At 40.6% G+C, this 26,957-nt stretch overlaps 1 protein-coding gene across 2 annotated transcripts in view; it reads right to left on the reverse strand.

Moving 5' to 3' along the window:
- Positions 1 to 265: 265 nt before the first annotated feature.
- The window catches only part of SLC38A1 (solute carrier family 38 member 1), a 70,846-nt gene continuing 44,154 nt past the window's right edge, over positions 266 to 26,957 (reverse strand). The window contains exons 6-17 of one of the 2 annotated variants that reach the window (XM_036866351.1): positions 20,728 to 20,801; positions 19,193 to 19,285; positions 18,805 to 18,886; positions 17,740 to 17,822; positions 16,293 to 16,351; positions 16,055 to 16,171; positions 14,729 to 14,808; positions 11,518 to 11,618; positions 8,913 to 9,031; positions 8,250 to 8,391; positions 8,049 to 8,146; positions 266 to 6,261 (exon numbers count right to left, since the gene is read on the reverse strand). In XM_036866351.1, coding sequence (XP_036722246.1) covers positions 6,160 to 6,261; positions 8,049 to 8,146; positions 8,250 to 8,391; positions 8,913 to 9,031; positions 11,518 to 11,618; positions 14,729 to 14,808; positions 16,055 to 16,171; positions 16,293 to 16,351; positions 17,740 to 17,822; positions 18,805 to 18,886; positions 19,193 to 19,285; positions 20,728 to 20,801 — 1,150 coding nt within the window. In that variant the 3' untranslated portion in view covers positions 266 to 6,159. The remainder of the gene's footprint in view (positions 6,262 to 8,048; positions 8,147 to 8,249; positions 8,392 to 8,912; positions 9,032 to 11,517; positions 11,619 to 14,728; positions 14,809 to 16,054; positions 16,172 to 16,292; positions 16,352 to 17,739; positions 17,823 to 18,804; positions 18,887 to 19,192; positions 19,286 to 20,727; positions 20,802 to 26,957) is intronic. The other variant, XM_036866352.1, reaches the window with a different exon arrangement.

The raw sequence follows: 26,957 nt of genomic DNA on the forward strand, positions 1-26,957 counted from the left end.
TGAACCTGAGTTTAAGAAGAAAATATTATGTTCAGCCTACTCTGATGGCGAAGGACGGAAAAGACGTAATGTGCTTCAGTTCAGATAGATTTCTATCGGAAGTAATTTTTAAAGTTTGGGCACCTGAATATAATCTTCCGTGAACTCTCGGTGTCCCAGAACACTGACAAACGTGTCAAATCTGTCTCCAACAATCCCAAATAGTGTGTAAGTACCTAAATACCTCCCTTTTTAGTACTGCACCCCAGAAGAATGAAGACAAAAATTCATAAATACTTTTATTCCACATTTTTAATGTTTAAAAACTATGTTAACAGAGCAGTTATAGAACAGAACTTCTTACATGTCTTTATTTACACCACATCCTGGCAGGGGGGGGAACTATGTGTTTGATCAACCATGAATGGCAAAGTTTTGTGACTTGTGACTCACTTAAATCATCCATCTGAAATTCATTTACAAGGTTTTTACATTAATAAAACAGTGGTGTGCTACACGCACTGGACTTAGATGAAGTCTAAAATACACTGAACTCTAGTGAGTGGATTACATACCAACAATCAAGATTCAAGTGTTTTGGGAAAAAATGACTTAACACAGTCTGTGTTGGCGTTGACACTGAAAAGAAAAGGCAAACATGCAAGACTTGCAAAAGCTTGATAAAATAACGGGGTTTTTTTTCTTTCTTTCATATTTGTGCTCATAGTTAATATTCAGGTCTTTCCCCCCTTTCAGAGATCCCAAAGTTTGGGAAATGCAGCAATTCAATTTTGAAAAAAGAAAAACCCAAAAAACCGTTCTCCTCCCCAACTTCTGTTTTCATAAATGCTGTGTAGTGGTATCAGTGTTAACAGTGAAACAGCATTATAAAGAAACAACTCGTTACTTTGGGTATATCTATTTCTATATGGCAATAATTTGGGTCTAAAATGTTCCTTATTTGTATCTCAGAGGACTAGCTTTGAAATAATTGATCTTAATACCAGTAATAAGAAATCAATGAAACTATTTCTCAGACATTTCTCTCTCTAAACAATTAAGTAAGATTTGTAGGTTCCAAGTTTACATTGAGAGAACTATGTTACCTGGGAGAGAAGGTAAATTTTTCTAATTCCCAAACAAAACCGCTAATATCTATGAAAACATTCTTGATACGCAGATACTAGCGACTTCTATTTCAATGTGGATCAACGACTGCAAAAATATACAGCCTCCTATTTATTTACAATATATTTACATACAAATGAAGTATTTCCTACAATAAGCCTCAACTGCATAGATTCTTCCTTTTAAAAGCACAGATTCAAGCCTGTATGCACATGGGCCCAGTTTCACAGTCCTTCCTCCAAGAAAATCCTAAAGAAGATCTGAGCCTTGTGAATTTTACATGTTTTTCAAGAACTTTCCCTTTAAGATTTAGTGGTATTTTTCAGTTGTCAGCTACCCCATCCCCAATTTGTACCTGAAAGCCTTAGATAACTATAAATAATTCACCGTGTGTATTTTAGAGGAAGTGTATTCTACTGCTAAAAGATTCTCAGATCTGCCATCTCGAAGGAAACATTCATTAACATCGTTACATGATGCAGTCTCAATCGTCTTTATTTTGAAAGGGGCTAGAAGTTTACTGTGAACTGGAATGGAGGAATTACATTCTTAAAGTTTACACCCTTTCTAAGCCTCATGCCACTTACACTGATAAACAGAGGGGAACTGACTGACGGCTTTTGCACTAAGGCATAAAATCATGTATCTGATCATTTCACCGACCTCCGCCCCACTCCCACCCCAACAAGACGTGCTGTCCAGCACTCTGATTCACTGAAACCGAGCTGAGCACTAACCTTTTCGGAGCAGTTTGTAGCCCCTCACGCAGTGCAGCACTTTCAGTAGAGAATTCACTTTAAAGGGAGGACAGGATTGATCGCCACACACTGAACCCAAACATTCTGGAGAACTTACTCTTGACATGAATTCAGTATTTCCTCTGAGGTTGCATTTACAAACGGTATATCATTTAATTCCTTTCAAAAAAGAAAAAAAAAAAAAAAAAAAACCCAAACCCCAAACACCTCACTTTTATTTCTTCACAGCTGCCGTAACTGTAATCTTATGGTGTGTCAGCCCGCGCGAGCCCCGTTTACAATGAGGCACCTGTACCAGCATTTCCAGTGGGAAGGGGGCTGAGACGAGGCCCCTTCCTCCCCTCCTTAAGTCCTGCTTCCCACTTCTTGTCCGTGAGTCCTAGGAACCACCCTCAGAGAATTACGGGCAGGACTAATGAAGACGAAAAGGAGAGACAAACTGGCTCACTGGCAGGGCTTTGTAAAACACGGTTTGCTGGGCCTCCACCCTGAGGGTTTCTGATTTTACTGGGTCTGGGGTGGGGCCTGAGAATGTGCATTCCAATGAGTTCCCAGGTGACGCTTCTGGTCTGGGGATCCCCACTTGGAGAACCACTGGCTTGGAGGCTTGACTCCAACTCCAGAAAGAAGCCAATTCTGGGGTAACTGTCTGAGATGTCCTCTGAAATACCGTGACACCTTACCACAGCCCTTTGTCCACTCCAAGCCCCACGGCCATGACCCATGGATGCCCTTCTCAACAGAGTCTGCAAATGTAAAAAAGGAAAAGAGGGTAGAGAGCTTTCTTACCCCCATTTGATTACTGGGCAGTTAAACCATGGTTTACTAGCACTAAACCCATTAAAAGTGCTGTGCGCTGGCTTCCATGACTGGCATTTGGGAGAAGCTATGCAGTGGCATCCTTTTTGGTAGCGGGAGGGAAGGAGACGAACTCCAGGAGCAAGAGGTCCTACAAATAGAAGCAGGCAGGCCACGCCTGAGACTCCAGAGAAAAGAAAGGGTAGCAGCAGAGAACGTCCCTGGCGGTTTACAGCCCACAGGAGGACCCTTCATCCTCCGTAACCCTCCTCCTACCACGAGGTCTCTGGTGGCCCTGAACTTGGTCCCCCTCCTTTGCTGGAGACCTAGCTTCAGGCCGCTCTGGGCACCTCTAGTTGGCGGTGTGTGTGACTGGAGTGGGCAATCCAGATTCCACTAACAACGAGTGAGGGATTCTTGGCAACTCTGAACAAATACCCCCTAGAAACAATATTATATTTAGTGCATAGGTTCTTAAGTAATCTTGTTATATTATCCTATTTCAGCTAAACTATGGGCTTAGATCATTTTCTCCAGCTGGTCTGGGGGGCCTAACCATCATATATAACCTGGTTTCTAAAGGAAAATGCATTCTAGGTTGCAAACAACTGACAGTTTTACAACGTGGTCTGCTTACAAACTGGGGGCTGCCCGTGCTTAACAAGACTGGACTTCTTTCCCATATATACTCTGCAACCCCACTTCCAGTGAGTAACATGAAGGAAACTAAGGATTTACAGTGTGCTGTGTTATTATAACTAGAGAACAGTTCATAATCCAAAGTACGAAGCTGGCACTGTTCACTAGTGCTGAGATCCTACCTACCAAAGGAAAACGTGCTGCTCCCAAAGGCTAAGGTATAATATTCGTTAGTCTACTCATTTAGCAGAAAAACTTCTACAGCACTTGACTGTGTTACTTAAATTCTACCTAACATCTGTGGTACATATATTTTTGGCTACCGGTTCACTGTTCTGAATAAGAAGAATAAGAGCAGTACACTTTACAGCTAATCCCACACAAATGATGTAATTAGTCAGTGATACTTGCCAAATTACAGGAGGATCTATTGTATTCAGTCAACAATAAACTTAGATAAACATTACAAAGAAGATTTTAAAAACCTGTAGTATCACAGACATTCACAACAATGTGCCTCCTCTAAATAAGTGTATTTTAAATAATAATAAAAATTCCTTGTCCTGACACATAAAATCCAGAGATTCAAAAATATCACTACACATCCCAAGAGCTAATGATCATCTTCTAAATGGACTCTGTGGGCATAAAATGAATTGTTATAAATTAATGAAGAAAATAGAAAGCAGCATAATAGAGTTTGCAGGCTAAATCTGTAGTTTTTTTAATGGAGGGTCATCTACTATCTGGCTGTTTCATTATTTGGTGCCCTGGACAGCTCAAAGGGCCAGCCAACTTGCTTTGTTGAGTTTCTCTCCTGCTCATCTAACATGGAAGACACTGCTGAGAAGGACAGAGATGGCTGTGGATTTTACTAGGTTAGGAATTCATATATAGGTAGGTACTCCTATCTAAGCACCTGAACTCTGACCTAATGTGCATGTAATTCTGGAGCATTATGGTAAAAGCTATGATGATCCCACTAAGAAATGCAGGCAATAACTTCTCCTTTTCCCCCAAGAGGATCACGAGAAAGTGCTCTGATGCCTGCTTTCTCTATGGGACATTAGTCTGTAAAGGGGAGGGGACATCTCCGTGTTACTCCCGGTAAGTGTGGAGGCCTCTGGGGGTCTCAGTGGGGGAGGAACAGAGCCCAGAGCTAAGTGCCTGGCAACTCTGCCAAGAGTCTGCGGTTAGAGGCCACTTATCTCTGGATAAGAAATCTGTGCTTGGTGAACTTACGTGTCTGCGAAATTCAACCAGGATGCAGATAAAACACAAGCCCTGTTTCACAGGGTACACAACACTTCTCACTGTGTGATACGGACAATCCAATCATAGCTGATGGCCCAGCTTAGGCGGAATGCGGTGCTGGGTTTCTATACTGTCTCCTATGCCTTTCCAAGCTACCTTGTCCCAAACTCTCTTCTTTTTCAGCCTCTCTGTAGTTTCCTTCACTTGCTTTAGGAGAGGGGCTGGGGTAAGAGTGTGAGGCAACTCTGTCCTCCTGGGTGGGTCATGTCAGGCAGGCAGTAACGGCCCACCCTTGACTAGGGGCGAGAAGAGAGATAGCACAGATGCCAAAGTTCCCAACTGGGGGAAGAAAGGTACACAGTGATTTCATCACGTGTTCTTCTCAAAGACCATCTCTGAGGGCTCGTTTTCTTTTTTCAAGACTGGATGGATGGTTAATGGAGAAGAAATAGGAATGAGGCTTATTTACGGTACAAAAATCTTATATTTGTAATAACCTAAATTTATAGATATAAAACAAGTCTTTTAAAGACCCCCCCTAAAGTACCCAATATAAAACAGGAATTACTTATCCTAGATCATCCTTGGTTAGATACACATGACTCTCTGTGCAAAAAGGTGGTGGACATGAGTAAAAGCTGCTGGGTCTGTAATTTAAGAAAATGTTTTTCCCCCTTCAACAATACCGATGTAGGGCTGAAGGCTATCTGCATCCGAGGAATATTTCCTTAGGCGTTTTGGAGGATCCTTTTGCAGGACTCTTGCTTCTCAGTTTGTTACAAAGGTATCATGGGTCTTCCCCAATAGAAGTTGACTCAGAGTAACTCTGACAGAAATTGTCAAGGGGGAAACAAAACTTCATTCGCTAGATTACCCAGATGTGTAGATTAGCATGTTTACCAAGGTAAGAATCATTCCCATCCCTTTCCCAGCTGAGAACAGTCGCCAGACAATATCTCTGCACAGAATGGGATGCAGTGCCAACGAGGCCATGGGCTGCTGAGGCTCGGCTGCCAGGTGATCAGAGCCGCCGCAAACATTGGGCATCCTCCGATCCAGCAAGGGTGCGCGCCCTGTGACTCTCATATGATTATCCCTATGTGCTATGTTAACCAAAATAGGCAAATTATGTACGAAACCTTTTTTTTTTTTTCCGTAAAGCAAAATAAATATATACAATTCAAGATTCTTTTCTCTTCTAAAAAGGTACAGATATTATAAGCTGAACATCAGTAGGAAAATTATGTCAGAATCTGGATGTGTAATAAATAAACATGATGGATGATCATGTCTTCCAAGTTCTGAGAGACGATGAAATCACAAAAAAAACAAGAGTTAGGAGAGTGAAAAATAACTGACGGTGGAAAGTACTGGAAAATATGACTGCGTGAAATTTGGGAACAAAAGAAATCCATAATCCTTAAAATTGATCCCCAATCTTGGAGGGACATGAACCATGATAGAAACAGGTCTCTGTTTTGTTACCAAAGTGTTATTCCATTGTGTATCTTGTAAATTTCTGTTTGCTTCTGTAAACTTGCAAAGGATGTGATGAGGGCTTGCTGATGAGTGGTAACTTGACTGTTTCCTTTTCCACCTGGTCTCAGTGGCCTTCATCACCACTTGATGAGCAGGCCCAGTCGTAGATAACCAAGGGAATGCTGACCAGGGAAAACAACACCCCCAGACCCAAGAAAAGGGCAGCCTGGAGTGACAGAAAGGCAAGGATTATTTTCAGGGAAGCAAACATTTCCCACACATACCCGGGAAAAAACAGATATGCTTTCCCTCTCTTTTTGAGTCCCTCCGTATTTGGAGTTTGTTACAACTATTGCTGAACTGTGAGAATCTTTCTAAAACTGTGTGCATCTGATTCTCCAAGGATGGGAAACTAAGAAAAACCAGCTATGCAGAACCATCCTCTGCATTCTGTTCTTTGACTTCACAGTCACCTCAGAGTGACTCTGTTCTACAGCTGACGGTATCCTCACAGCTTCTTTCAGACTAAGACGACAACCGAAAAAAAGAATGGGCTTAGAAAACATACAGGTCATTTCATTACTCTTTACCAACCAACCTAGGTTATCGCTGGCAGGCAAACATTTCTGTTTGAAAAAGTGTTAAAAGGATATCAAAAAGCAAAGTAGATTTGATCGAGTGAAATAGGAAATGGGTGTCCAAAACGAAGTTATTTCAAGGGTTGATGAAGCCCACAGGGGGCAGGTTACTAACTCTAGAATCTGGAGAACCCGAGATTATAAACTGCTTGGCCTTGAGAGTTTCCAATGAGAGCTGAAATTCAGGGAGAAGGATGAAGCATCATGAGAGCCAGGGGGGACTGGACTAGACTCTGGATGAGGAGACAGAGGTAAGGGATGGGGAGGAGGTGAAGGGTGGCATTGGGAGGGCTGCACACAGGCTCACCAGCACCAGTCTGGTGTAACTCCCACTGGGTCCCCACATGGCCTGGATCCCTTGTCTAATGCTATTTGGTAGATCCTCCTAGCAGTTTTAAAATGGGAGCAGGGTTGGAGAGGCCCAGAGAATTCACGGGCAATAGGTCTCCATCATTGTCAGATTTAATCTTAGTTTACTTTACTGCTGTGCCTGAGTGACTGCTCCTTCCTTTCTGTCCCCATGAAGTCCCCGCTGGTCAGATCTAGAAGGATTGGGGATTTATGGCTTTAGGGCTAATCCTGTTGGGGAAGGAGATGCTCTACCAGCATCAACGCTGCTTCTCCTAAATGCACGGCCATGATCCCCCATGCCTATGTCTCTCATCCGGGTCTGTTGGCTCAGGTAACATGTGGACTGGAGTGCTTACACTATCTGGGAGGGCGGCTGAGAAGCCTTCTCCGAAGCCAAACATAATGGTGCTCCAGAAGGTACTCAGGTAGCAACCACTTCACCCCTGCTTCCCTCACTGTCTCCAAGTGCACCACCTTCAAGATGCCCTTGAACTTCACCAGACCTGGAAACAAGAATCCCAATATAGAAAGGTAGTTTCTGAATCCAGGTCTGTTGCTCCAAAGCATTTCTGTCAAATCATAAAAAGACTCTTTACGCTAACTCAGCCATTTAAATTAAGGCATTGCAGGTTCCCTGGGCTGTAGCATGGAGTTACAGGACTAGGAATTGTACTGAAACAGCAGACTGCATAAAATCTTTGAGCCCCTTTCCACTTCAGGTCTTGCTAAAGACAAGGCATTACCCTACAGAGATACAGGATGATAAACGTCTAATCTCTCAGCTGGCCCTGCCCTCACAGAGCAAGAGCTAAGGCACAATAAGAGCAAAACTTGAAAATATTTTGAGGGAATGGAGAAGATTCTGATATGATATTTTAAATTTCCCAAATGGGCAAGCACTAGGACTGCTGCCTACTTTTGAGATCACTAAAAGTAGTATTAGTTGGTGGAAATGGACTATTTATTTGATATATTTCAGTGAAAAACTAATCAGAAAAATGAGAGTGGTTGGCATGAGACATACCCAAATTTGTTGAGTTCCTTTATCTCCATCTTGGCTTGTGATTTTTAAATAAAGAGATGAAGGAAGAATGAAAATAAGCATATTAGCAGACGTAACTCCTGAAAAATAAGAAAAAAAAAAAGTTTGAGGTTGTTATTGTGAAACTTCAGGTTTCTAAACAGCTACTGTAAATAGAATAAGCAGAAAGTCAGAAAGCCATACCTACGACTCCAAAAATATCCTTCATGGAGGGTATGAAGATCACCAACAAGTTGATAATAACCAGGAGTATGAAGGTCACCAAGACATGACGACATAAATTAAACTTTGTTTTCTTAGCCAGTTCAAATAAAGAAGAACGAACCTGCAGGAAAAGAAAACAAAAAATTCCGTAATGCCCACAGCATGCTGCCTTTCACATTTCTCAGCAGTGACTGAAAGATTGGTGCACAGGCATTTGGGACATGTTTTGTCACCCCTAGTGAGTTTACAGATAGCTTTAACCGTTTGGGAAGCAGGGGGGCTTGACTTAAGATGGAAAATCTTTTTCTTTACGAATAGGTAGTTTTCTTTTGCAGGGGGATAATTTCTGTTTTATCTATGACCGAGTGTTCTCTTCTGGTTCTTCTATATTTCCCTGTCATGGATGACTGGAATTCAAACAGTCTATCTACATTTCTCTGTAAAGAAGAGGGACAGATAAATTAGAACGAAGATTCATTCCATCAGACGGTTACCCTAACTCACTGATCCCACTTTTTTTCCAAAGAGCCTTGGGATCCTTCCTTGATGCAGTTTCAATGATGCAGGAGAGTTCCCTGCAGCAGGCTTGCTCTGCAAGGAGACCTCAGCTTTTCTCAAGTTGCACTGAGGCCTTTTACTCACCGTGAAAAATAACACCGGCACCGTGAGGATGACGGCGACAATGACAGCCAGCCGCACGGTCAGGATGAGGATGTCATCTTTACTCTGATACTTGTGGAGGAGGTCCGAATGCACATTTTCTAAAACGAGGGAAAAGTAAGAGGGTGTTAAAACAAGACAAAAGCACATCACGGAAGGACGGGTTTTCTGAGCCACAAAGAATTTGTAAACTAAAGGGCAAGGAAAGCAATGTTCTGGGTATTGAAGTGTCTATTCAACAATTCATAAAGTTGAAAAGAAAAATCCCCTGTGTGAGATGGGCACCACCTGTCCGCACGTACCTGTAGCAAAAAGGAATGTACAGTAATCACTAGAAGAAGTTACACCAAGTGGGGAGCTTAATTTACACTACACTAAACCTAAGAGTAAGTTGGGGGCAGAAATACCATACGGTTGAAGCACAAAGCCCTTCTTCATCTAGGTTCTCCCCGACTTGATGCCATTCATCAAACAACACCGAATAGCCTCACTCTCGCTAAGTGGACTGCAGGACCCCCGGGGCCACTTTCAAACTCTCCTCTTATAACTCAATGTCCAAGCGGCAGAGGTACCCATGGAACTTCACCATGGTGAAGTTCATCATTCTTCTCTTCCAGGTATGTTTTCCTCGTAAAAAAAGTACTTAGCTTATACACCACTTTGAACTTTTTCTCAACTCCGAACTTCAGAAAGTGCCATTTCAAAGACAACCAAAGCTAGAATGGCAGCCACTGAGAGCAAGAATGCTCACTCGTGTCTTTTTCATCAATGACTTTTGAGCAGTTAGTTGTGATTTGGGTGTGCTCGTGAGAAGAGGTGAGCTCAAGGTCCTTCTACTCTGCCGTCTTATCTCCAACTCGAAAATGCTCACTCCTTTGACAAAAGATAGTTTCCCTCCCTTCTCAAGGTTCAGGGTGTGGAATTCCAATTCTAGTCTGGGCCAGAGATTGGTCTCAATTTTAGAAAAAGGGCCCTAGTTTATAATAAAAATCTCCTTAGTTCTAACTTCCTTGATTCAAAATTCATAACCATCTAAAAATAGCTGAGTTTTTTCTCTGACCTAAGAGTATGAAAGGGTTTGGTATTCTATTCTATGTGGGAAAAAAATGGATTTGCCAAGAAAAATCATAGCTTGCACAAGGTTGCAGTGAGACCATTCAACTAACATTAGGTGCTCTCTCTCTCTCTCTCTCCCTCCCTTTACCCACCCTAATCCCTGCAACTCTGCAGGAAACTTAAGAACATCATATTTTTTTAAAAAAAAACTCTCATATCATTTTGTTTATTTATTTATTTATTTATGGCTGTGTTGGGTCTTCGTTTCTGTGCGAGGGCTTTCTCTAGTTGCGGCGAGCGGGGGCCACTCTTCATCGCAGTGCGCGGGCCTCTCACTATCGCGGCCTCTCTTGTTGCGGAGCACAGGCTCCAGACGCACAGGCTCAGTAGTTGTGGCTCAGGGGCCTAGTTGCTCCGCGGCATGTGGGATCTTCCCAGACCAGGGCTCGAACCCATGTCCCCTGCACTGGCAGGCAGATTCTCAACCACTGCGCCACCAGGGAAGCCCAAGAACACCATCTTTATGCAGAAATTAAATGTGGTATTTATGGACTCATTAGACAATGCTATTCTCCATCGCTTGTGAAAATGGTAATAAGGGAATTCCCTGGCGGTCCAGTGGTTAGGACTTGGTGCTTCCACTACTGAGGGCCCGGGTTCAATCCCTGGTTGGGGAACTAAGATCCCACAAACCACGCCGTGCGGCCAAAAAAAAAAAAAAAAAAAAAATGGTAATAATACAACTGTATAATCAGGGTAGCCTTCCTCTCCAGGATGAACTGATCATCTCTAAATGTGTTTAAATTTTGAGACATTTGTGTTTATGAAAAAATGCCCCCAAGAAATATTATTTAATAGAGAATGTGAAATTTATGTATTTAAATTTAAATTAGGTCCCAAATTATAATGATAATGAAAGATGTTAAATAAAGCTGCAGGATGATTGGAATAGAAGAGGATGAAGAGGTAGTAAAAGAAGGTAAACTATTCATACAGGGTCAATAAAAGTTACAAATGAAACCTTGTCATTTCTTTCAACTTTCTATGTCACTGCTTCAAATCGTTGCAAGGCTCCACCTGCCGCTGAACAATCAGGTGCTTTATTTTTAATTAATGCAGAGTGTCATGAGTGTAGCACTCTGCTGTTTCTCACTTTCAAAATCTGTCTCTGTCTCTCTTTTCTATTAATAGAATCTGACCCAGTTCTCAGCAGCAATTAGGAAAGCCTTCTCTGATTATAGTTTTAAACTTTCCTCAGTAAAGGTGGCGTGCTTATAAAATGCAATTTCTTTTAAGGACAGTATTAGGAGAAAAAATGACAGTATATTGTTTCAGTAATTATTCTATTGTGCAGTCTGCATGAATATGTAAAGGAACCACTGCCATTTGCTTTAAGTAGAAGAAAAGATCAGCAAAGTCAATGGACAGATTTGTTGCTTTTTGGGCTATCGTATTAAAAGTTATTTTGATATTGATTTTTACTAATTTACTTACTAATACCTACATTTAGGTACTGACAGAAGGTACTTACCATAGAATGTCAAGTAGCCAAAAATGGCAGTCAAGAAATACATAACAAACATGGCGAAAAAGGAGATATTTGAAACCATCTGCATCTTTTTCTGTGATCGACTAAAAACAAAGATAAAGGAATTTGAAAAATTAAAAACCACATTACTGAATGTAAGCACTGGTGTTAACACTGAAGAATGGAACTTAACTTTCTATCAGGCTGGGGCTGACCTGACCAGCTGAAATTACCCTCAGCAAATATGCCAGTTTATAATAACTTCTTTTACACCAAATGGGTATTGTGTGAGAGAGAGCCATGTAACAAACAATCCCTTGAATGTTCTTCCCCATTCTTTTGAAAGAATATCGAGTTCTCATCTGAAGAGCAAAGAGTATTTTTTAACATTTGTTTGATACTATCTCTACACTCAGCATGCACAGGAAAAAGGCAGAATAAATTCCAAAACTGTTCTCTCAGCTCAGAGATCGGGGCAGAGCTACAACTTGACCTCGGTGTTCAGTTGCTAAAGCTGCTATTTAAGTTCCGGTTTTCCCACTCAATAGCCCCAGGGAAGCCTGTATGTCTCCAGAGCAATGAGTGCCTAAGAGCTCACAGCTGGGATAATGAAGGGCTCTCTCTTTCTCTCTTAGGTCAAGTTTACTCTGGGAGTTTGCATGAACCTCTAAGTTTCTTTAACTGCCCAAACAATTAGTCTACAAGACTTGTACTCAACAGTCGACCACCAACAGTCACAACATTTGATTGTGTCATAAAAGGGAGTATGGAAAACAAGAAAAATTGAGAAGTACCCACGTGAGGAAATTACAAACTAAAAGCTGAACTATTAAATTTAAAAGATGCCAAAGACATATTTAAACACCCTAAATATAAGGTCATAAAGTAAGCCTGATGAACACATAGATAGGTAGATGTAAATACTGATACTTCAAAGTTTACTCATATATCAATTAAATATGAAAGAGGAAGAATAATGAGTGAATTCAATGCTAAATAACATCATCTTTATTTTTGTTTCAAAATGGAAACAGATAGCTATATTGTATATCTTTCTGAGTTTAAGACTATACCATGATGCCTACTTCAAGAAACAAGAAAAATCTCAAATAAACAATCTAACCTGACACCTAGAGGAACTAGAAAAAGAAGAACAAACAAAGTCCAAAGGAAGGAAACAAAGATCAGAGTGGAAATAAATGAAATAGAAACTAAAAAGACAATAGAAAAGATCAATGAAACTAAGAACCAATTCTTTGAAAAGATAAACAACAATGACAAGCCTTTAGCTAGACTCACTAAGAAAAAAAGACAGAAGGCCCTGATAAATAAAATCAGAAACAAAAGAGGATAAATAACAATGGATACCACAGAAATACAAAGGATTACAAGAGAATATTATGAAAGCTATACGCCAACAAATTGGGCAACCTAGAAGAAATGGACAAATGCTTAGAATCATATAACCTTCCAAGATTGAATCATGAAGAAATAGAAAATCTGAATAGACGGTTCACTAGTACTGAGATTAAAACAGTAATCAAAAACCTCCCAAAAAACAAAAGTCTCCAGGACCAGAGGGCTTCACTGGTGAATTCTACCAAACATTCAAAGAAGATTTAATACCCATCCTTCTCAAACTCTTCCAAAATTTTGAAGAGGAGGGAATGCCTCCTAACATTTTATGAGGTCAACATCACCGTGATACCAAAACCAGACAAAGATGACACAAAAAAAATTGCTGGCCAATATCTCTGATGAGCATAGATGCAAAAAATCCTCAACAAAATACTAGCAAACTGAATACAACAATACATCAAAAGGATCATACACTGTGATCAAGTGGAATTTATTCCAGGGATGCAAGGATAGGTCAACATTCACAAATCAATCAATGTGACATACCACATTAACAAAATACCCACTTACGATAAAAACTCAATGATGTGGGTACAGAAGGAACATACCTCAACATAATAAAGGCCATATATGACAAACCCACAGCTAACATCATTCTCAATGATGAAAAACTGGAAGTTATCTCTCTAAAATGAGGAAGAGGACAAGTATGCCCACTCTCACCACTCTTATTCCACCTAGTATCGAAAGTCCTAGCCAGAGCAATTAGGGAAGAAAACGAAATAAAAGGCATCCAAATTGGAAAACTGTCCCTATTTGCAGGTGACACGATTTTATGTATTGAAAACCCTGAAGACTCCACCAAAAAACCATTAGAAATAATAAACAAGTACAGTAAAGTTGCAGGGTACAAAATCAACACACAAAAATCTGCCATGTTTCTGTATGCTAACGATGAGCTAGCAGAAAGAGAAATTAAGAAAACAATCCATTTACAGTTGCAACAAAAAGAATAAAATACCTAGGAATAAATCTAACCAAGGAGGTAACTACAGAGAATAGAGTAGTGGTTACCAGAGGGGAAGGGGTTGGGGGAGGACAAAACGGGTAAAGGGGATCAACTGTATGGTGATGGATGGAAACTAAATTTTTGGTGGTGAGCAGGATGTAATGTATATAGAAGGAGAAATATTAGGTTGTACACATGAAACCTATATAAGTTGTAAACCAGTTACCTCAAAAAAAGACACTATGCCATGATGACTGTTTTTATGTGGAAAGTCTGATAACAATAGGCTAAAAAGAGAACCCATGAGGGAATTTATAAGCAGGGCTTTCGTTTTCTCTAGAACAGCAATCAAAACCAAATCCATACAATCATTGTAATAGTTTGAAATGAACAACAATATTCTTTTGTCCAGTTTGTGGTCTTAACATTAATTTCTTCCTGCCTGATTTACCAGCCTTTTCCAAGTAAACCAAAAGGCAAATCAGATCCAGTGTATTTAGTGGTTCACAGATGGGTCTGAAGATTATTATTATCCACTTGCAGAATAATCATAAGTAACATAAAGCAACACAAATACTTGAACTCTCTTGAGTAATACAGAATTTGAAAAACCAAATTAACAAAAAAAAGCCCACAGAGTAAGCCACTTTATACATTTATGGCCAAAATATACTGCAGGTTTGTGATTTTTCTTGCTCAAGAATGGCAGAAAGTAAATGTTGAAGCTGGGTGATGAGTCAGGGGGCGTTCATCATATGAGTCCATTTATTTTAAATACAGTACTTGCCTATTAATGAGAGGCCCTAAAATGATTCAGTTTGCAAAAAAATTAAACAAATCTCTTACTCTTTAAGCTCGCTGTAAATTGGCAGGACAGACGGGTGGCAGACAAATGCAAATGCAATTGTTGGTAAAGCGTACACGGTCTATTTGAAAGGAAAAATATAAATGTTACGGAAAGGCATTTTTACCATAAAAATTGTACAGTTCCAGTATTTCTGAGCTGTCTTTTCATCTGACAGCCCTTCAGAATCCCTGGATTATTTGGTTATTAGGAGAGCTTTGGTATCGAAATAGGAGCAGCTTCTCTAAGAGAGCTTATCTAGCTTGAGACATTAGGCACTTGGCAGAGAGGGGTTCTAGAGCTGGGCTCACCCACAGTGTATTTTACAACCTCCAGGCGCTGCGTCACCCCGTATTTATGTGGCGCTAGCCGGTTACATAGCACTTTCCTACATTATTTCACTGAATGCCCACAGCAACCCTGAGGCAGACCAGGGCTGTTCTCCTGACTCCCTCCAAGACAGGCTAGGCAACACGCCCAGAACTTCCACCTCCATTTTACTGCGCTTTGCACTATATAGGGCGCATCAATCACACTTAAATATGGCATCTAAAAAGAAAGTTACTTTCTAAAAAGAAAATCACTTCACTGCTTTGGCTGTATCCTTGAGAGTTAAAAGACAGCGAGAGAGAGAACGAGCTAAATTAGTTTTCTTAGATAAGGTTTTTTAAAACTCCCAAATTCAATATAGTAACTTCTTATGCAAAAAGAAGTTGGCAGAGAAGGAGGGAAAAGTAACATTTCTCATGCTCTAATTTTGCCCAAGCACTGTACCAGGCACATTCTAACAAAACCCTGTAAGATACAGAATAGAATAGTCATTTTACAAATGGGGTTGATAATTTGTCTGAGGATTCAAATCCAAGCCTGACTGGTTCCATAGTCCATCATTTCCCAATATGTCGTATGAACGTTCCTTTAGTGCCAATTTGTGGTGGTGTCTGTATTTCAACTGTACATGCTGGGGAAGTCTGAGGTGTTCCCTTCTGTCACCACAAGATAAGAAGCAGTGGGCTAAGGATGTTAGTTATTAATCTGTTTTTAAAGATCTACAAGGAATAACAGAGCTGAGACAATTATCCAGAAAGAGGTTTTCACAGGGAATACTTAAGGCTGTCCTACACATAAACTGGGTAAAAGGGAGAACGAAATATACAATTTGTATATTTCTCCAAGGTCCCTAAATGGATTGTGGCAGTTGGAAGCAGTGATACAGTATTCTTTTGAGAACAATCACATCCGAGACAGTTTAATCAAAAGAAGTTTGAGAAATACAAATGCCCCTAGTAAAAACGCTCCTTTTTATACTTAAAGGATAAGAAACTTACCTTTGAATTGAAGGTAACATATTTTGGCGTACACATGTCAGCATTTGTTGAATTAGCACTTATTGTTGAATTTAGCTCTGGAACAATGCAGGGAATTTGAAATTTCTTGTATATAACCTAGTATTAAAAAATAAAGGAGAAACAATCAGACTTTATCAAATAAAGCCAAATAATGCATAATTATTACATAGCACCATTCTATGGCAAAACCGAGCCAACCATTTCAATCAGCACTTACCACAATTAGGAAAAAAACCATACAGCTCAAGGAAAATCCACTAGTATAGCCAAGATAGCCTAAAAAAAAAAGTTTAAAGAATTCTTATTATTTCATCCATCACCTCTTTCAATGCATTATTTCAAGCATAGTTTGGGGTTCCAATAATATTCATACATGCTAATATTAATACAAGGTTATTTGATAGTGCTACCTTACTTGGCAAAAATGGTGACTTTAAATTAAAACATTATAGCATTATGTGTTTTGATTCCAGTTCTTCCTGACACACTAGATAGAGAACACAGATTCCCAGAATCCAGGGGAAGAGAACTTTCCAACTTTGGCCATAGGTCTCTGTTGCTGTACTCGGATGGATTCCTATGGCCAATTCCCATTTACCCCTTGATCCATTCAATAATTCTTGATTATGCACATATTGTGTAAATACTGAATATACACAGAGGAGAGGAAGTGGTTTCCAGCGAGAACTGAACACCTGAGGATCTCCACCTTGCTCCCCTTAGAATACCTGGGAGATCTCCGAACACCGTAATCTCCAGAAAGGCAGAGTTAAGTGGTCTCTGGGGGCTGCACTATTCTCACCCCTGGGGGAGAAGAGCCCTTCTCCACTTGCACTGAAAAGAGCTACATGTATATACACAGAAAAGCTTAAACACAGACTCAGAAACCAGATAATTAAGTAGCTTAAAAAAAATCTGCTTATAGGTCTCACAGAACAGCTACAGAGGCTTGGTATTTTTCATACAAAACAAAAAATTATGGTTAGCAATCATTTTGGGAAGAACGTTAAACGTCTGCCTTGAATGAGCCCAGAATTAAAGGAAATGCATTTCAGAGGCTTTGGACTGGACGGCAGTCTGGCTGCATTATTCCACACACGAAATGTCCATAACATCAGGGACCCTGGTCTCCAACTATAGGCGCACACACAAAAATGTCAAAACCAAATGGATATGACTTAGTGATTATCTACCACTTTTGACTTTTTGCTTCTCTCTCTCCCTTTAATGAAGCAAATAATTGAGACGGGTTAGCCTCTGATAATTTAAGAGTGATTCATAATACTTTGGGGTAAAAATATAAGCAATTTTCTGTCTTGATATCAGATGTGAAATTCTGCTCGTCTAAATAATCAGAGTATGTAAGACCCTGTATGAGCAGAATTCCATTTTCTGGACTTTGTGCTTTTGGACAGAGCACTGTCTGTTGCTGGTCCCAGGACCTTCCTTCTTCCCTCCACGGCTTAGTAGAGGGATTGCTTAGGAAGTCACATAGCAACCAGTGTTTTTATCCCATATTAAAGTCAAGCCTGATTAATACTTGTAATTTATCACTCATTTAATCTTTACCCTACAAGTGAAAGCAGAGGGCAAAGTTGTTCGTTTTTATTAGGTTTCTGATTCATCTGGGTATTGTAGAGACTATGAGAAAAGCAAGCTCTTACCTAAGTTCTTCAAGAGACACAGAGGGAGAATTATGCCAAAGGTAACTACCACCACCAGAAGACGGCCATCCACGTACCAGGCTCTGAAAAGCATGTGAACAGTTAGGTCACATTTTCTTAGAAAGTGACTTTTCTTTCCTCACACGTAAAATTTCACAATATTTAAACTTTGTTAACTATTATTAATGTTTACCATTAACTTTTATCATTATTCAGGTTTTATCCAACCACTCTGACCCAACCACTAGTCACTTACTCTCATCTCTCCCCCCATGCAGCAGAAGAAGAGATATTGCTTCCCCCCTCACTCCCACTGGCTAAGCCTGCCATTCCTCTGAATTATTTACATCGTTTCAAAGCTGAATGCACACATCACATTCTGTCAGATTACAACTTCTCCTATCAATTATTTAAAGAGAAAGTTCCTTTCTGTTTTGCTTGGCTAATATCGCTGAAAAACAAGTCACCACAAGTAGCCATTGCTTTCTCCCTAATCCCTTGGATTTGACCTTGAATCCTGATGAAAGAACACTAGGAACTCTGGTTTCTACGATTCTCCCTTGAAAGAAAACAGAGAAACTAAGACTGACAAGAACTGTTAAACAAGAGGTAGTCAAAACACAGGATGTACCAAACGCAGCTGCAACATTTTCCAAGGTTAGCTACATCTTTAATGAGGTTGGCTCATGTCAATTCTGCTCCCCAGATGCTCTGTCCCTTCTTTAAGGAAGAGACTCGGGTCTTAATCTTGCTTGTTCCACTTCTGTGTCAAAAATACTCCATATCTGTTCTACTTCATAGAAACTGGATGTAGATTTCAGGCTCTTGGGAAATTGCAGCACCTAGCGTTTTCAGCATGACCGATGAATCTACCTTTTAAATGCTCAGATTCAAACGGCTCTGCCTGCTTCCTTCATTTATATACCCCCCAGAAACAACAAACCAAGAAAAAACAGCCTAGGGAAAACTCTGTTTCTGCCGTCTTCATAAAACAAAAACGTTGGTTAGCCCACATTTCAGTTAAAAGCATTTTAGTTATCTCACAAACAACGGTCTATAACTTACGAAAATGTCTCTTCCTTTCCCATTAGAAACTTTATGGCAGAGGGTAGTTCGTTTTTTACTATGAAGAGGTAGCTCAGCATTGCTAGAGGAAAATGAGAACATTTTTAGAAAGAGGATACTGAGGCTCACGTTGCAAGCTATATAAAAGGTCACCAGCCTGTTCCTAGACTAACCTTCAATAAGACACAAAGACAGCTGTAGACACTGTCCCAGTATCCTTGGTTGTTAAGTGACTACTGTCTCTGCTGGACTTCCCAAGCGCCACTTTAGCAATGAGAATGATACTGCTTGAATTATGTTAAAATTCACGTGGCCACCCAACCACCAGGATTAGAAAGAAATAATAGTGTTCACAACTTTAATGTATAGAAAAACACGATCTTTTTACCTCCAGTGTTCTGTAGGGAGGTGGCTCCGAAGATGACAAGTTTCCCTGTGGTGCCAAAGACCTGTTCTCCCAGCTTTTCATAAACCATGCAGCCTGTTTAAAAACCACAGTTGAGAACAGAAGAGTTCCCTACGTTCAAAATAGCCAAGATTTCATCATTCTATTGACGATTCCCCAAGTTATTGTGTCTTTATCAAAAATCACACAAATAGCCTTCTTGGCTTTGCAAGGGTTAAGGCATTCTCATTACAAAACAACCCCTTGACATTTTTAAATGTCAGACATGACCACCATTTTTTCTTTTTCAGGTTGGCTACAAAAGCACTGCAAATAAACGATGAGGTCATAAGCCTTATTTTTTTTACTGTCTCAAAAGTCTCCCTACTTTACTGGGGGGGAAGTTCCCACTCTGATCTTATTCTCAGGTCTGGTGTGTATCATTAAAATAAAAATTTGATTTAAAAATAAAAATCCTGATGCTTGGGAAGAAAAGTTCCTTTTGAATGAATTACCTGAACTGATTAGGCTAACAAGGAATTAATCTTAGTAATATTCCAACAATGCCTCATGGGTCCTAAATATAGTAACAAGCTTAGAAACATGTAATAACCACGACATCAGAATTCTGACCTTTGATAAAATTTAGTTCAGAGATTTGCAACTCACAAAAGAGGGAAGCAGGAAACTCTGTCAAGAGAATAATTTGGCCATAGCAAAATTGTACAGTGTTCAGCCGGCTCATGTCAATAAATACTAAAATGTTAAACCTTTCATTTAAGAAAATGGGTTTATATTTCTTTGTAACAGTTCAGCTCACGTTTTTCAAAAGGTTCACAGGAAGCAATATGGGTCAGACTATAATTAAACTTTTGTTTATTCTCTCATAAGACTGGTGTTTAAACTAGACAATGGTTAGATCTGCAGTTTATTACAAAATGTTCCAGTTAAATGAAGTCATCTACATACAATAATAGTCGGCCAATGTGGTTTTAGCTAAAGTAAAAGTCAAAGTATTACAAACGTAATCCAGTGTCCCAGGAACAGAAAATAAACACTTCAGGTATTATTACACTGCCCAGAGAACCTGAAGTCTTTTCACAGCACACTCACTCCCACATTGCATTGGGAATCCCATTTTCTCCTTGGAATATGCACGAAAGAGAATGAAAGCTCTGTTTACTTTTGAAACCTTGGAGGCTATAATATAAAAACATGGGATCTGATTTTATAAAGACCTAAGGAAAAAGCCAAGGCCTTTAAAATGAAGTCATCTTAAACTAGAAAAGCAGGTATAATTGAGGGTTCTCTTTAAATGGCAATGTTATTTGCTCATTGTTCGTAACAAGTTAACTTATATGTTGCTCTATCTATTTCTCCAGGTAAATTCCTCTATAGGTCTTCCAGTGACCACAGGTCAAAGTACTGTTTTTCTTTAATAATCAAGTTGCTGAAGAGGGAGAGTATCATTTGTTCACAATATCACCATGAGAATCAACTACCCTGGCTTTACAAAACTACACATGCTATCAGCTTACCTGTTTCCTTTGAACAGATCAACAGAAGGTTGATTGAATATATAGACAGCAGTGTTACTGAAGTCAAAAGTACCCTAAAGCAAAGAAAATAAGTCTTGTGATAACTATAAAGAACACAGACTCTGACCTTACGTTGCATTGGGTTGGCCAAAAAGTTCGTTCAGGTTTTGTGTTAACACGTTACGGAAAAACCCAAATAAACTTTTTGGCCAAACCAACAGAAAGGCCAAGGCTGATTTATATGTTATACGGTTAACACTATTCATTGACAGGATCCAGATACTGGAACCTATTAGTCACACCCTCCTTAACATCCTCAATAAAAACGTTCTACCAAGTAAAGAACTGCTCATTAGAATGTAACTCCAAGAATTCAAATGCTTTACATAATCCTAAGCGTAAACAGAAATAGCTCTCTGGGATCATTTCAGTTGAGGTGACTTTAAAACAACATTGTGAAAGAAAGCTTTTGTGGTCTATGGTACACTTGCTGTGACACCCCCGTGAGGAAGTGTGAGAAAGGGGGGTGAGGGTGGGAGTGGGGTGAGTGGGGATGTTGAGGGAAAGGTGTGCAGTGACCCTTAGGTCCAGGACCACGTGACTGTGGGCACCTTGCTTGATGTCTCCCATCCCTCGCCTATAACAGAAGGCCAAACGGTGTCTAGGTTCTTTCCACCTAATTACTCTATGGCTATCTTTGAATCTATACATTAGACCACTGAGATAATTCACTTTTTTTTGCACCCGGTTCCTCTTAAAATAATAATAAGTTTCCCTCTCTTAACGGATGGGAAAAGTTTGACAACCAAGCGGAATGAAAAGACTTTGTTGGACGACGAACTCATGTTTTTGTTTTAGTACATCTGGCTCATTATCAAACCTTCCTCGAGAAAAAGCACAGTTAAAATGATGTGGGAGATGGCATAGATTATTTCTGAATCATTTGGTTAAAACAGACCTAAGAATTGCAAATAAAGCTTATTTATTTAAAGAACTAAATTCCAGTCCCCTAGATGAGACCGCTCACTTCCTGATGTAGGGAAATATGTCCCAGGAACAATGCATTACTGCAATTGATTCCATGTTTGAGTAATTAAGGCAATTATTTTTCTAGCAAGTACTGCTGAGCGGTGCCTGGCGCCTTGTGCAATCCTCTCTGCGTGGGCCTCTTCCCAGCCCTTCCCCCACTCCGCACACCTGCTGAGCCACTGCTCAGATGTCACCTCCTCAGGTACCTTCCCTTGCCCCAGGCAGAAACACTGCTTCTTAGCTTTCTCTTGTCTCGCGGCATTTTGTTTCTCCTCTGTTTCAACCATGGGGAAATAAACGGGGGAGTACAGACAGCCAAGGGCAGAGCAGACAGACTGCCAGAGACTGGCCAGAAACCATAAGAGTGACAGGGCTCGGCAGAGGTAAAACAAACACTGGGAGAAAGAATGGAAAATCTAACTCTTCAGGTGAAGGTCCAACTGACCAGCTAATAAAGGGGAATTTAGGTTAAGATATGATTGTAAGGAAGTACATTCGGACATATATTGACTCAGATCCCTGAGTAAGAGGGCGAATAAGAGGGTAAGTCCCTTATTACCTATTCTGGTTAAGGGACACGAAAAACTGAGAGCCAGCATTTACTAAGCAATCCAGCAGTTTTGAGATCTGTAATGGAACATGATTTGCTATGCTCTGCCAGAGAGTAAGAGACAGGACACATCTGTGGTATGATTTTTCCTTCATCTTATAAGATAATATTTATGTTAAGGAAGCAAGCCTTGAGTTTCACTCAGAGTTCACTCATGTTGATACTGAACCCTAAGTGGCAACTTCCACATGTGCCTGTGACAGGCCACAGGGGATTTCTGTGGCACAGAAGATCCTGGGCTACCAGCTGGGGATAGAATGGATGCAATTAGAGGATTAGCCATGGGCTCTTCTGAAGTGACCCTGTCCTCTGTTGAATTGACTCTCCTGGGACTGACCTGGGGAGGAGAGGACATATCACCACTGGGCCCCAGGCTAATGAGTGAAGAGTATGACCTTTCGAAATATGTACGCTGTAGGAGGGATAATTACTAACATCTACCTAATGGGTAACCAAAGGCTCTCAGCCAGGGAGAAGTGGGTCCTCAGTAGCAAAAGAAACATTCTACGGAAACATCTGTTCCCCCAGCTAGTAGCCCTGGGACCACATGTTCTTGCACGTAGCGGCTCTGAGCCATTCTTTTGGGTGGGCTTCTCTGTAGATGATACTCAGCTGGCCTGTGGCCCTTGGCAAAAGAGAAAGGATTTCTTCATAAACTCGTCTCACCTCTTTTTCTTTTCCAAGTGGGAGAAAAGTGTTGATCAGGGAAGATTTCAGCAGGGAGCTCACCTATCTCCTTCCCCACACTTAACAACAGCAGAATGAGATCCTTCCACAGAGATGACAAGCCCCTTGCTCCCACGTCTGAAAGACATCACGCCGCACCCCCGGCCAAACGACCCATAGTAAGTCCGACAGCCAATCCCTGAAGACCCTTTTCTCCATCCCTCCCAACATATAGACCTTCCCTTCCAAGACTGAAAACTAATATAAAGCAAAAACCTTTTTCTATCAGGTCACTAAAAGGCAACTTCTGTATGTAAAATTCTATGACTGCTTTAGCCTATAACAGAATCTAGCATTAATGGAATTAAAATTTAGAAAAGTATATCTCCCTATTTAGATTCTTAGAAAGAAGCAATAAAATATCGGATTGGTTATCACAGATCCTAGAATAGTTTAAGAGGATCCAGTCGGAGCTGACATCTAAAAGAAAGAGCAGAGAGAATGACTTGTGAGACTAAGGACTTATTTGAACATTTCTTCTATTTTGAGCATGACTGTGCCCCTATTTGCCCAAGTAAATATTTATACATATAGTTTGGTTTCCTGGAGGAGAAACATAAGCTGGTATTCCTATGCTAAGAGGAACAGAAGTGATTCATTTTTTTCATTTCATCTGGGTATCACGTAAGCTTTCACACTGCTAACTATTGACCAAAAGTTTTCATATGGTTGGGGCAAAAGCTGCTCGCTGAAAAAGGCATGTTTCAACGGGAACCAAACCTCAACAACAGGCAACCGAGTTGTCAAGGTATTAATAGTTCAGACTGATGTTCACCCTTGAAGAGAAGGGGACCTAGAACGTATGACTGAACACGGGCCCTGGGGAAGCAGTGGCGGGAGAGTTAGTCTTGCAAAGAATGTGTTCAGGGATTCTGAGAACCCTCATGTGTCAGCGATACTTTGAAAAACGTGGTGCAGGGACATTCCAGTAGATTTTGTGTCCCCTGAGAAGAAAGAGGCTGGTTAGGAAACAGAATTCTAGACTCCTGGACTGGGGAGAGACCTTCAGAGACTACCCTGGCCAGCTTTTCAGGCAGGATGGGAAACCTCTATGTTCTGTGCCAACACACAGGCATCCAGGTCTGCAAAGTCTTCTGTCAGGGGACACATATGCAACCCAACTGCTTCTGGAAAGTGCTGTGCACTGGAACTGAGGCTGAGCTGAAACTACTGCTGCTATGTTTATCCTGGGTCCTTATTTTACCCTCTGGACCTACTTGAATCTACTTGAAATCTAACCCCTCTTCCACCTAAAGGTCCATCTGACGGTGCTCATTTTAAGATGGTGCTCTTTGACTTAAACTTCTCCAGTACTTTCAGCTGTTCATCCTGTGATGGCGTGTTCAGCTGTTTACAGCTCAGTCGTGGTCCAGTTTCTCAACCATCCTTTTTAACGGCTGGGTGCCGAGAAAAGCACGATGCTCTCACATTAGTTTTTTTTTTTAATATTTATTTATTTATTTATTTATTTATTTTTGGCTGTGTTGGGTCTTCGTTTCTGTGCGAGGGCTTTCTCTAGTTGCGGTGAGCGGGGGCCACTCTTCATCGCGGTGCACGGGCCTCTCACTATTGCGTTTCTTGCTGCGGAGCACAGGCTCCAGACGTGCAGGCTCAGTAGTTGTGGCTCACGGGCCTAGTTGCTCCGTGGCATGTGGGATCTTCCCAGACCAGGGCTCGAACCCGTGTCCCCTGCATTGGCAGGCAGATTCTCAACCACTGCGCCACCAGGGAAGCCCCCCTCACATTAGTTTTGATCCAGACAGTGCAAAGCACAGTAAGATTATTAACTTGAGTTGGACATTCTGCTTTTTTTTTTTTTTTTCTTTTTATTAGTAATGTTGAGCATCTTTTCATGTGCCTCTTGGCCATCTGTATGCCTTTTTGCTTTAATTTTTTTATACAGCAGGTTAGTTATCTATTAGTTATTAGTTTTCTACTTTATACATATTAGTGTATATATGTCAATCCCAATCTCCCAATTCATTCCACCCCACCCCCCTACCCCTGCTTTCCCCACTTGCTGTGTATGTTTGTTCTCTACATCTGTGTCTCTATTTCTGCCTTGCAAACTGGTTCATCTGTAGCATTTTTCTAGATTCCACATATATGCGTTAATATACGATATTTTTCTCTGACTTATTTCACTCTGTATGACAGCCTCTATGTCCATCCACGTCTCTACAAATGACCCAATCTCGTTCCTTTTTATGGCTGAGTAATATTCCATTGTATATATGTACCATATCTTCTTTATCCATTAGTCTGTTGATGGGCATTTAGGTTGCTTCCGTGACCTGGCTACTGTAAACAGTGTTGCAATGAACATGGGGGTGCATGTGTCTTTTTTTTTTTAATTTTATTTATTTTTGGCTGTGTTGGGTCTTTGTTTCTGTGCGAGGGCTTCCTCTAGTTGCGGCAAGCGGGGGCCACTCTTCATTGCGGTGCGCGGGCCTCTCACTGTCGCGGCCTCTCTTGTTGCGGAGCACAAGCTCCAGATGCGCAGGCTCAGTAGTTGTGGCTCACAGGCCCAGTTGCTCCACAGCATGTGGGATCTTCCCAGACCAGGGCTTGAACCCGTGTCCCCTGCATTGGCAGGTAGATTCTCAACCACTGCGCCATCAGGGAAGCCCGCATGTGTCTTTTGGAATTACGGTTTTCTCTGGGTATATGCCCAGTAGTCATCCTGCTTCTTTTAAGGCAAACTATTTTGGTTTACATTTTTATGGAAGCAAGTCACACTTTTCATTCTTGTTGAGCTTCTGGGGGAACTGCTGTTAGGTCAGTCTTCCTGGTTCCATCCTGTGTACTTCTTTTTTTTTTTTAAGCCAAGTATAAGGCTCTGCACTTATTTTCATTACCTTTTATCTTTCCAGTCTTGTGATATTTTTTAAATTGTTGATCCTTTTTACTTATGTATCAACTACCTCATCCAGCTTCCTATCTTGAGTCTGCCTTCATCCAAGTCACTGGTTCTTTTTGAATGGAACAAGACCATCTGGAAAATGGCCCACTGTCCAGCCAACTGCTCCGGCCAGACACCTGGAGGTCATCCCTGACTTCTCATCTACTCACTCATCACTCATCTCTAATTCACTGGCAAGTGTCCTATCATTTCTGCCTCTAAAATATATCCCAAATCCATACGCTTCTTTTTTTTCCATCTCCACAGCCACTACTCTAATCCAAGCCACTGTCATCTTTAATTTCTGGGCAACCGTGATAACCTGTTTCCCTTTTCTTGACCACTCTCATCCATCCTCCATCCAGCAGCCAGAGGTATCTTTTTGTTCTATTACTTTATTATGTTTCTTCACCACTAGACTGTAGGACAGGCCACGATGGTTTAATTCACAGTCATGGCCTGTCCTACCTACCTGTTTACTTCCAATACCAAACACAGCACATAGCTGACTCTTAGCTAAGTATAAGTGAATTTACAAAGATTAGAATCTCATTTGTAAGCCACGTGAGACTGCCAAATATCTTGCTAAAATCAAGGTACACTCTGCTTAAGCCAGTTTGGTGACCTACCAGTTCACTCTTTTTTTTTTTTTCTGAAAAAGAATTTATTTGTATTTTTATTTTTCTTGAATTTTTAAATTTTATTTAATTTATTTATTTATACAGCAGGTTCTTATTATACCAGTTCACTCTTATCTCAAGACATGAAGTTAGGTTAGTAAGACTATTTAGGAAAACATTATTTGCCCCCAGGGAGCAGTATTTTCTGCAGTAATTTCATGTAAATAAGCTATTTAATAATCTGCTCTAGAATAATGCTTGGGATATACTTCTTACTACTTTTGAAAGCTGGGATGAAATTTGCCCATTTCCAGTCCTCTGGCAATACTCCATGATTTTTTTT

The sequence above is a fragment of the Balaenoptera musculus genome, chromosome 10 (genome assembly GCF_009873245.2).
Source record: "Balaenoptera musculus isolate JJ_BM4_2016_0621 chromosome 10, mBalMus1.pri.v3, whole genome shotgun sequence".
In the NCBI taxonomy this organism is placed as follows: domain Eukaryota; kingdom Metazoa; phylum Chordata; class Mammalia; order Artiodactyla; family Balaenopteridae; genus Balaenoptera; species Balaenoptera musculus.